Here is an 11839-nt window from a genome sequence, read left to right as displayed (position 1 = left end):
GAAACTGGTCAGCGAAACATCTGACATCCAACCAGGCCAGTCGGGTGACTAAGGCCAGAGACTTGAATAGTTGTAAGACTTGTAGTCAAAATAGGAGTCCGACCACAGGAAGAGTTAAGATGGTTTTGGACATCCTTTCGATGCATTTCCTGGGACTGTACCAATCGAGAACTCTCCAAAAAGAGGAACGTTTATACAATATTTACGCAGAAAGGGTTTGCCAAACACACATATTCTTTTCTGGGCAAAATCCTTTTTCTCATCACCAAGGAAGTGTGCCAACTACTGAGTCCCGTTTCCACCTGTTCTGCACAGCACGAAAGCAAGAATTCTCCTCATTAGAGGGAATGCACAAAAATATAAAGTGATACACCTTCCAGAACCAGCTTACCACAAACCAGTCACCTTTTCAGTCACACGCCTAATCTTCAAGCATCCACACTGCACTTCTGTCTTATTCGGTAGATTTCACTGATGCACCAAAACATTTATCAAAGCAATTTTTGTCACCAAATTCTCTGCTGAGAATCCTTTTTTCCAAGATGTCAGTTTCCAGAAAGACAAAACAGCCAGCAGACTATAGATGAAGCATGTGGATATTCATAAAAGGCCTTTTTATGAGTGCATGAATGTTAGAATTGGTGCAATGGGCCTCTGTGATTTCAGTGTCCCGTGGTTTAATTGCTCGATATGAGTAAATTCTGAAGGACTTGCTGATGATACTGCATCATTTACTTTGTTACTGGTTATTCGTAATATTCATACTCTGTTTGCTCCAAGGCTGGAGTCAGTGGCTCATGATGAGATAACATGTAGGTAAAGTAGGGAAAGAGGTGACTGCTTACCTGCTGTATTTGGGGTCTTTATAACTCCAATGAATCTCGTGAACCACACATAAATACTCCAGTTGCATTGCTCAATGCAGCACTGCTATGCTTCTAGCATACAGAATTCTGAAACTGCATCTGGAACACAAAGTCCAAAAAAAATGATAGCAAACACTGATCCTGCCTTTAAGCTTGTCCAAGACCAACATAATGCTAGAAACTACCAATCACAATTTACTGTACCAATCATCAACCTCAATTTTGTATGAATTATGAAAGAACAGAATGGTTTGTAAGTGGATTATCAATTATATGGATGTGTCTGTAGTCCCATCAAAAGAGAGATTAGACCATATTCAGTACTATCACAGTAGGCTGTATATGGCTACAAATAATAATTCTTTACAAAACACTGTCTGAGGAAAATAAGACAAGATTTATGTTTGCCAGTCTAAAAATAAATTCTTGTGACACATTCCAGTGTCAGTACGGCACCAGTACTGACCTCTTACAACTGCAGTTCTGTGAATACCAATGCTAATTTTATTTTTAAGTGTTTAAAAAAATCTGAAACTTTTATTCTCCTTGAAAAGAAAAAAAAAAAACAGGTATTAGTATCAGATGAAAATGTAATGAATCTAACTCCTAAAGCAAAATTTCAACTGTCTTGGAATTTAAAATGGTTGATTTGCTAGTAAATGAGATCTTACTTTGAATATATTGACAGGAAATTGAATGAACCACCCATACTGTACTATCAGCCAGCACGTGAGAAACAAAACCTCTAATCTCATCCAGCTCTTTAGGCTTTGCATTTCTACACGTTGGTGCATGCATCAGGCTCTCTGTGCAGATGCAGAAGGGGGCAGACAGTGAAGTGTGGAGTCAGCCTGGAGGCTCAGATGTTTCACCAAATTAGCCGTTCCATTTTCCTTCTCAATGTTGTGTTTGTTACGTGATGTCACACCCCACCCTCTCCTGGCCGCCGCTGACTGACGCTTGAGTCAAGGTTGCTGCGGCTCCACCGTGAAGCCTTTGTAACGCTTTTATTTCACTGAACTATTTTTAGAACGCGACGAGAAGCTCTCCGATCTCAGAGGAAATGGAAGCTCTCGCAGGTCGCTGCAACTGCCACCTCTGAAATACAGCGTGCACAATAGGAAAAAGTCTAAAGATAACCAAGAGCGTGCTTTAGTTTCATGTGAACGGTCAGTTTCTGGGTTGTTTTTGATTTAGTCGCAGACATTTCTCTTTGAAATAACTGTTTTTCAGGCTGAGATGAAGGTTTTAAATTGAATTTTTATCATATTAAAGTGTTAAATTCCTGGATGAACCAACTTTCATGCAGTGCTAAGGAGTGCAAAGGTCACAGCGGGGTGCCTTGGTTATATTCCTGTGACCTTTCAGCGATCAACAAAAAGGTTTCTAGAATTCAAACAACCTTCGGAAGCTGTTATTACCTTTGGTCACTTCTTAAAAAGGACAGGGCCTAATAAAACTTAACCAAAAACATTTACTCTGCCTGGAGGCGTTCCCTCTCCATCAACATTGCTATTGTGACTGAGCAAGTCATAAAACCACAGTTGGCAGGGAAGCAGTGTCCAATGTGAACGGCGCTGGCCGGGCTGTAGACACATAATGAAGCGGAGGCAAATATCATAACAGAAACGTCCCAAGACTAAAAAATATACTGGCGCAACAAAATTCCTCTCATTCTCATGAAGACTGAAATTTAATTGTGGTCTAAGACGTGGAGGCTATTTGTTTTTCCCTGGCTGAACTGAGCAGGAAAACAAGGTGTGCACAAGAAGTCTCAGCAAAGTCAGCGTTGGTTAATCCTAAAAATGAAGTCAATTTCCTATGAGAATAATGCACAACGCCTTCAAGACTGACCTGAGTTCATGTTTGTTTTCTTAAGACACTGTTTTCATTAATAAGAGCTTTCCAACACTTGGAGGTCAGGACGGCGAAGGTTAGAGGGGCAGTCAAATAAACAGCACTTCAAATAAACTCCTTTTTTGGTTCTTTACTTTGCATTTAATTTCAATCAGTGGACACGTTTGACACAGAAATATTTGTGTTTGTATAATGTATGAGCAGCAGCTGACTGACTACAGTGTCATATAATGATGTGTCGCCCCCAAGTGGTGGCAAGGAAGAAGAATTGATTCACCAAAATGAACTTTTTTAAAAACAAACAAACAAACAAACAAACTTTATTCTATTTTTAACTTCATGCCAGTTATAGGAAGAAATCACAATTTAAACACATTTTCGCTGTCGAATTAATAAAGAGACTAACAGTCAATGAAGATGCGGTATGTCTGTCATAACAGCATCAAATTTTCATCGGTCTTTCGGTCAATGCCTGTGATGATCTCTGCATCAGCCTGTAAAACCAGGAACACCAGATCTAAGGCTTTCCTCCATGCCTCCTGCTTCACACTCAGATTATCGTAGATTTTTCCTGCTGGTGCTTCACTGGGCTTTAATCTTGAGACATCTACATCTTCACCTTGTTCACCATCCAAGAAAAGCTGTGAGAGCTTTGTAGCAATGCTTACATGGTCGTTATATTCCTGAAGCTGTTGGCTCACTGCAGTCCTGGCTTGGACTTTTGACATCCTTCCAGTGTTAACCATTACAGTGGATACATAATCTATTAAACCATCTGCCATAAGGCGCAACACGACACCCCTGTAAGGGTTCTCTGTTCCTGCTTTGATCTGCTGCTCCCCTTTCCTCTCTCTGTGATGCTTGACATGGCGCTCCACTTGCTCTTGGAGGTGATGAATACAAAGCATTTCCGTCACTCCAGCACCAGGCAGGAGGACTTTGTCTTTCAGCATGTGGTGTAAACGATAAGCACATGCCCAAAACTGATCCTCCAGGGCCTGCAGCTTGCCGTGAACACAGCTCGTGAGGACCACCGTGACCAGTTCGCTGTTCTCACCAGTACAAATATTCACAGTGGTTGAAGGCTTCCTCTCATGGCTGCTGAGGTCCCTCCATATCACAACCTTCACCCCAATGCCAACACAGTGCTCACTCAACTGTGTGGCGTAAGTCACTGGAACAGCTCCTGTTGTATTGGCGAATGCCTTCAAAACTGAAGCCTTCACTTTTCCCACCACAAGAATATGATGTCTACAACAGCGTAGAATCACTTCCTCACTGACAAGCCCACTGACTAATATAAGGTTCACTCCCAGCTTCAACAGAAGTGTCACAACCTTTGCCATCCACTCTTCTTCTTTGCTGGAACTTGACAAATCCGACTGGTCACTCACACATTGAATACCTGTTGGCCTGTTAAAGCCAAGATGGCGATAGGTATCTGATAAATCTCCGTTAACTAGAGCAACCTTCAAGAGCTGTTCCTTCAAGTGCTGTACAACTGAAAGCTGTTCAGCAGATAAGAGGACAACGCAGCCTGGTACAACACACGCACGCTCCTCCGTTAAACCAGGTAACACACACGTCACCACTTTAGTGACATCAAAAGTGGAACAGCTGATATCTTGTTGATTATTTCTTGACTGTATTCTGCTGGCTTCGACTGCTAAATTCATTGCATCTATACAACCGTGACTCAATCCCTCAGCAATGTGTGCAATGTCAGGATGCTTAAGCTGATGAGGTTCCATCACCGTGGAGACTTTTTCAGACTTGGCCTCATAAAAATGTCTGCTGAGCTTTACTTTCCTTTGTCTGCTGCTGTTTAGAGTCTTCTGATCAACTTTTGTTGTCTCCTGCATGTAGCATGATGTCTGTGAAGCCTCCACAATGGGTTTCTTTGACAGGTGACGCTCTGAACCATGAAATGTTGCAGCGCAGCTCTCTGATTGCTCCACGCCAAGAGCCTCAGTTGAGACGCTGCTTCTCTTACAAACATCCAAGCATAGATCCATCCCTTCAGACATAGCCGAGATGATTTGTGCTACTGAAATCCCTCTTTGAAGGCACTCCAACGCAGCGCGACTCCACACTCCTGCGAGAAACAGTAGACATCCCGACCCTGTATGATAGACCTTCTGGTGGGCTTGAAGAGTCTCGTAAACCAGCTGACCCACCGCGCAGGTCAGCTCCAGGTTCTCAATGATGCGAAAGCACGAACAAACAAGAGTTGACTCCCCACTCGTGTCATCTTGGATAAACTTGTACTTTTTATTGGGGCCCAAAGAGGAATGTGTGATTCCTGCCAGCGCTGAGAGCTTCTGCAGTCCCACATGTTGTCGATGGTTTAGGATAGTACTTCCCAGCATTACTGGAAGTGCCTGAGTTTTAGAAGGACAAAAGAAGGTTTACATTTGTTCACCTTTAACCAGGTAAACCCCACATTTCTCTTTCTAGTGAGAAAGACTGTTAAATTAACACAATTTGTTGTTTGAACTTACACAGTAACAAGCAACAGTGGACAATAAGCAGTTTCTCAAGCAATGAATGTAGGTTCAAATTTGAGGTTGACTTAACTTCATATTATGAATTTTTCACTCCACTGTATTTATCTGAGATCTATAGCAATACGTTTTTCACAGATTCTGATGAAACATGTGATCAGCCTTGAAAATTGGTCAACCACGTAGATGCAACAGCAGCTGTAAGTACATCAAAACTGTACAACATACACGCATCATAACGTCAAAAGGGGCAGGTGCCATTGAGAGATACAGCTCACCAGACTTGCAAATAGCCTGCATACCACACAAACAGCAGCTTGAACGCTAAGCTAACAAGCTAATGTCTTCTGAAAATTGCTTTAGTTCTAAATTCAATCTGTTCATAACGAGGCTAAAGTGAGCTAAGACCGCGGGGGTGTCTCCAAAAAATGCTTCTGCGAAACAAACGTTTTTTATTCAATAAGAGTACAATGTTACCTTAATTTAATAGTGTATGATACTGTATAAGCTCCCACACGTAACTTCCACTGCCCAGCTGTCCCGGCTCAAATGATTAACTGCGCATGCGCATATGAGTATTGGTTGCTGGGAGACAAAAAAAACCGCTCTCGACCATTGGTGAGCACCGTTACAACCCGCCCATTGTTATTTGCAATTGGATAATATGCTCGCGCTACGGCGCATTCATGGTTTCTATTGGCCGTCTCTCATGTCATTTGAATACAGCCGTTGTGTCTGTTTGTTGACATCCGATTTTCTAACTGTGCATCGAAGCTATCCTTGCATAATCGTTATTTTAAATGGTAATCTTTCATATAAAGGTCTAGCATGTACTGTATACGTTGTAATAACTTTTTTTAGAAGTTAAAAGATGGCGCACAGCTCGATAAAGCTGTTTATTTCAGCTTGAAAACTTGTTTGTTTGGTCCGGTGGAGCAGCATGGGCGCTAACGTTAGCTAGCTAATTTAGCATGATAGCAACAGTTGACTAACACGTAAAAACATTACCTGTGGGTTTCCCTGCAAACTGGGTGTCTTGTATGATATTTGTGTTTGTTTCAGGCTTCAAGTTACCGCAAACCAGCCTCTTCGGCTGGCCAAAGGAAAAAGGCATGTCCCAAAATCGAACTAACTGAGGAGCAAAAGCAAGAAATTAAGGAGGCATTTGATCTCTTTGACACAGATGGAACTGGAACAATAGATGTGAAAGAGCTAAAGGTTAGTTTATGGTTTCGTATACTTTGGATAAACTGTTGTTCAGTGTATATACAGCTTCACATATACCTTTCTAATGGGGCCACAGCAGTCTGAGGTTTGTTGTGTATGTGTGCCACAGGTTGCCATGAGAGCCCTGGGCTTTGAACCAAAGAAAGAAGAAATCAAGAAAATGATTGCAGACATTGACAAAGAGGGCTCTGGAACAATTGACTTCAGTGACTTTCTCAGTATGATGACACTGAAAATGGTGAGTGTAATACAGGTGTTAGACAAAACCTGGAAACTTCTCAGAAGTTGAAAAATGTCAGTTCTAGCCACAGAAAGACAGTCTAACAATTAATAGACATAAGAAATGAAGTCACTTTTCATTTCCAGTTACTCTTAAAACAGCAGTATCCAAGAAACAGATTTCCTCTAAGTCTTTTACAGTCTTTGTATTTGAACATAGACAAATGCCTTTCATGCAAATGACACTTTTTGAACAGTCGCAGAAAATGCACTGAGCTTCAGTTAGATTACATTAGATTAGCCTCAAATGTCTCCCTTCGGATACATCTGTCTTGGCCATTTGAGAGACACAGTCTCTGGTTGCAAGATATGGATTGAAAAAGTGTAAACCAAAGCTGTAATGCATTAATCATTATGAGTCTGTCACGTCACCATTGTTAACAGAGTGAAAAGGACTCCACAGAAGAAATAATGAAGGCTTTTCGGCTGTTTGATGATGACTGCACTGGAAAAATCTCATTCAAAAATCTGAAGAGAGTTGCCAAGGAGCTCGGTGAAAACCTCACAGATGAAGAACTGCAGGTATGGTCGACTCTAATGACATGCACTGTTTGCAGTGTACTATATGTCATTTGTTCTTGGTGGTACACCCACATGGACGAGCCCCAAAACAAAAAGATGTTTTCCTTTTTGTATTCATTATTTCTTGCATTCAAACGAACAGACAGTTGTCCAGTTAACCTCTTTTAATAAGCACTCCTTTTTAAGTGATGCAAATGCATTTGTGGATTGACTGCTGCACTCGTGTATTTCATTAGCTTGTCAATTAATTACTGTTTTGTAATTTCTTCTCTGTGACAGAGAACGAGAGTGTTCAGGTTTTTATAATTCCTGTTCTCAAAAGAGCAAAACTTTTGTACACCTGTGAGTGGACAGGTGTGTAGGACCAGGAGGAGACCACGGGTCGACAAAGCAAAAGCCTCCTGCACACTGGCCTTTCCACTTCTAATCAGAGTAATTTGATCATGAGTAACAGTGTTGGGTTATTTATTTATTTTTTTAATCTGATGACTGTCTGTGTGCCAGAACAGCCTCGTGGTTGATCACCACAAATACATTTTAACATGTGACAAATGTTATAAAATACCAGAAAGAGGGTTCATTTTCCTCAAACTGCCCTCATGTTTGACAATTATTATTACCTTTATTTAACCAGGAAATCCCATTGAGATTCAGAATCTCTTTTACAAGAGAGACCTGACCAAGGTAGCAGCCAGTCAGAACATATTAAAATGTAGCAAATACAACATAATAAACAAACAAATAACATATTAAACAAACAAACAAGAAACATACAATACGTACAATAAAGAGTAGTTTCCAGTAATAGGCTAGTTTCGGATATTGTACTGTTGCATAGAACATGGGCACTGGGCGTCTCTCAGGTTGAATGGACTGTTTATGTGGAGTGCGGTGCAGGATGTTTGTGAACACACTTTTCTGTCAAGAAACATCAAAGTGAAGAAGCCATAGAGAAGTTTTCCTAACGTGGACTGTGGCACTTCACGCACTCCTTTCTCCTCACTCGTCTCCTACAGTGGTTCCTCTCATGTTGCGTAAAAGAGCAACGACAGTCTTGTCGTAGGTCGGTTATTTCTGAGGAACTGTGGCCCCGTGCGACACATGTTGTCAGACCAGAAGAGAGTGAGGGTTTTTCCATGTCTGTCACATGTGATGTATGAAGCATAGCTTTCAGTGCTCGAGTCACTCGAAACTTTCTCGTTTTGAACATACCACAGTAGACGTTGTTTCTTATCCTTTTAGGAAATGATTGACGAGGCAGACCGAGACGGAGACGGTGAGGTCAACGAGCAGGAGTTCCTGAGGATAATGAAGAAGACCAATCTTTACTGAGCCTGTTGAGTCTTGATGTGAGACCCTCTTGAGATTCACCTTTGATTCTGTCAGTTTATACAGTTGCTTTCTGGGGACTTAGACTTGTTTGGTGTGTAAATAATATTTTAACATTCTGTATCTTTGCACAGCTTTTTCTACAATGCAAATAAATATATTTGATCATAGTTTGTTTGTCTGTTGTAACTTTTACGTGCACACAGGTGCCAGTATAATTACATATAGCGAGTTCAGCGTGTCCATGTGCACATAAGAAAAGCTCCCCATAGAGTCACAGTGTTTCAGTGCCTCTATTCGAACCTTGTGCAGCACCTGCAGAGGTGCTCATGTAGTGGTTTCAGAAATCTCAGTGAATTTCAGTACACTGTGTACAGCTCTACATTCTGCACAGAAATGTCAATCATGGTCAGATGTCAGGGAACAGACAGTGAAAGTCATATGACTAAGCCGATGTTGACTAACCAGAATGTTACTGTAGATAGAAATGACAAGCGTGCACTTGAGATGAGTAACTCAGTAAAAGTCACTCTCACTTCATGTTTTGAGTTGCTGAACCAAGTCATCGTCTGAAGAAGAGACAGTATAACACTGTCTTACCTACATGCTCTGATCATCTTAGAGGAAAACTGCTCCTACTGATTAATTGTAATATACAGCGGAAGTCTGGCTTTGACCAAAACGCAATGCCTTGCTAAAATAAACAGGATATTGTAGTGACGTGTTTTTCCGAGCCGTCAGACGTCTGTCTATTATTTTGAGGATGCTTGCCACTGATTGTGAAAGTTCTGATAACCTGTTCGAGACAGCGAAGGAACATCAGGTGGAAAATATGAAAAGTTTCGTCCCGAGATGAGATATCCACTGTTTTTTGTTTGTTTTTGAAAAATATTCCACATGAAATGTTTAAAAAGAGAAATATGAGTTCAAAGAGTCCTAAATTCCCAAAATCTCAACTTTGACAAAGTCCTCAAGATGTTCATGGTACTTAAGAGATTTGTTTTTGTTTTGAACACGTGTCACTCTTAGTTATTTTCTTTACATTTCTAGGCATGGCTGCATGCCTTGTGTCATATTGAAGACCGTTATCTTCAGTTTGTACCAAATTGAAGTCCCAGAATATAGAATTTACATGGATTCCTTTGATTTTGCTCAAATGTTGAGCCACAACTCGAGATTGGATACAGATGAGCCAAATCAAAAGGGCAGTATTTCAAAGGTTCATTTTATGCTGCTGCCTATGACTCAAATCCATCCACCTTCTTGGAGTTCAAAGTGCATCACGCAGCAGGTGAGAGCTGAGAAACGCTGCTGAAACTCGCTCTGAGTGGACACAGAAAATGACAAACTGGTATCTAAATGAATCGTGTCCTCATATTATGGAAGATCCTTGCAAGCCCTTTGGCCTCATTGTTCTCTGTCAGATTCTAAGATTAAAGCTGTTTTCATGGGTTTCTGTGCAGCTTGAAAACCACCACAGCTGAGGCTTGATTGAAAAACCACAAATATTAGGTCTGAGAAGAATCTGCTAAATCCATTTTTTTAAAACCATAACCGTTCACAGAAAGAATGCTTGTTGGCGTAGACTCGTCAGTTTAACACTTCACTGCACCGAGCAGTCAGTTTGGAGGAGTAGGTGTTGTTCAAACGATGGATGTTTGATTTTATGACAGAACTTTCCAATTTGATTGGCTGTTTTTGTACAGTGGCAGTTTCATGGCCTTTAATATGTTCACGGCCCCTCAGCTGGGTGTTATTCCCCTTCTGTTGTGGTTTAACACCGTTCACATCACAGTCTGTTCAATACTCCCACTGCTCCGCCGCTGCTCTTCTTTTCCCATAAAATGAACAATTTCCAAAACAACAAAGCGTTGCATATCTGGTCGCTGCTGGTAATAGATGATTATATTATTAACTCTTAAATGTCAAGAATGTGTCACCATTATGTGGGCTACTTATTTTCACAAGCCCCCTTTTAGTTAGACAAGCTGAAGACAAATACCCGTCATTGTGTCTAGAAGAAGCACAGAGTGACTGCATCAGTGGTATGTTCCCTTTTTAACCTCCTCACATTTAAGTACTTCTGCTTTTTGTGCTTTTGAAACTAATTAAATTCAATCATCTCTGGACTGTTAGGCGTCCACAGATGAATTTTAACTTTTTGCAATGTGTCTTTCAGTTTTAGCTAAGTGTTTGTCCTGGTTGTGCTGAATGTGATCAATTGACATGTAAATGTGATCACTGTTCATTTCATCTGTGGGTTTATTGCTTTAATGTTCCAGCTGTGATCACAAACCAGCTAGCACGCTTTTTTTAGCATCTCCTTTTTATTCCAGTACAATGCACACCTGAGTCATTTGCATCTCATTTTAATGCTTGAACTGATGTTTTTTTTGTTTTGAGGGGGAGATCTGTTTCCATCCCACAACCAACCACCTTTAGACTTTTGAGTAGATCAGGTGTCAACGACTGTGAGGGAACGAAAGTTTGGTCGATAGCAGCATTTAAGAGCTGCAGCGGTGAGCGGCGTCGTGTCGCATCACCACTGTACCTGAAGTTAAAAAAAAAAAAAAGCATCCTGTCAGGGTTTGGTGCTACAAGCTGAATGAGATGTTACAAAGTAAGAAAAGTGGCAGCCAATAGAAAAGGTTTCTAGTCTTTCCATGACCATCAGGTTTCAGTGGACTGCTTTTATCTGTCTTATGGTGTCAGTATTAACCTGCATGGTGTCGACGAAAAGAGGACTGATCTGTGGACTCTTTTGGACACAAATACTCTGATTCTCAAAGTCTTAAAATAACGTGCAGAATAAGTCGGGCAGGAGTTTTTAGTCTCAGTTACATTTTGGTGGTTAATGAGATTAATCACCTTTCTACCTTTTGATTCAGTTGATTTGGGCGGCTGAGAACAAGAGTTTAATAAAGTCAGACCTTTGCCAAGTAACTTACGGAGTGGTTCAACAGGACAGAACACAGCAGTGCTAAATATTTTTGGATTAATGACTTAGAAATGTGTATTACAACTCACAGCTGGGCATCATTTCATTTTGAGATTTCTTTCTTAGTCTGATGAGCACTGACAAAAAGAAAAGTTCAACATTTACTGTTTCAGCACAACTTTTAATTAGCTGACTGCCGGCAGCCCTCACGTCAGTGGATCTTTAGCTGTTTCTTTGTGTTCCTAACAAGCAGCAAAGGATGCTGACAAGTTCCTCTTGCTCTGTAGATTTAGAGATTCCAGCTGACTGAATCTGCT

General features: G+C 41.0%; 2 protein-coding genes across 2 annotated transcripts; one reads left to right on the top strand and one right to left on the bottom strand.

Annotated features, from left to right (window-relative positions):
- Positions 1–3055: 3055 nt before the first annotated feature.
- On the bottom strand, positions 3056–5782 carry bbs12 (Bardet-Biedl syndrome 12). Its single transcript, XM_070962860.1, has 2 exons — positions 5705–5782; positions 3056–5104 (listed from the first exon to the last, which is right to left on the bottom strand). Exon 2 carries the CDS (start codon positions 5090–5092, stop codon positions 3155–3157), a length of 1938 nt encoding a protein of 645 aa, XP_070818961.1. The 5' UTR covers positions 5093–5104; positions 5705–5782; the 3' UTR covers positions 3056–3154.
- Positions 5783–5945: 163 nt separating this feature from the next.
- cetn4 (centrin 4) lies at positions 5946–8753 on the top strand. The gene is made up of 5 exons (XM_070962566.1): positions 5946–6030; positions 6290–6445; positions 6564–6692; positions 7118–7255; positions 8498–8753. The coding sequence occupies exons 1-5, from the start codon at positions 6028–6030 to the stop codon at positions 8585–8587; spliced, it is 516 nt and encodes a 171-aa protein (XP_070818667.1). The 5' UTR covers positions 5946–6027; the 3' UTR covers positions 8588–8753.
- Positions 8754–11839: the final 3086 nt, after the last annotated feature.

The sequence above is a fragment of the Chaetodon trifascialis genome, chromosome 5, assembly GCF_039877785.1.
Source record: "Chaetodon trifascialis isolate fChaTrf1 chromosome 5, fChaTrf1.hap1, whole genome shotgun sequence".
NCBI classification, from domain to species: Eukaryota; Metazoa; Chordata; class Actinopteri; order Chaetodontiformes; family Chaetodontidae; genus Chaetodon; species Chaetodon trifascialis.
The sequence above is the reverse complement of the archived record's forward strand: the minus strand, read 5'-3'. Positions and strand labels throughout refer to the sequence as shown.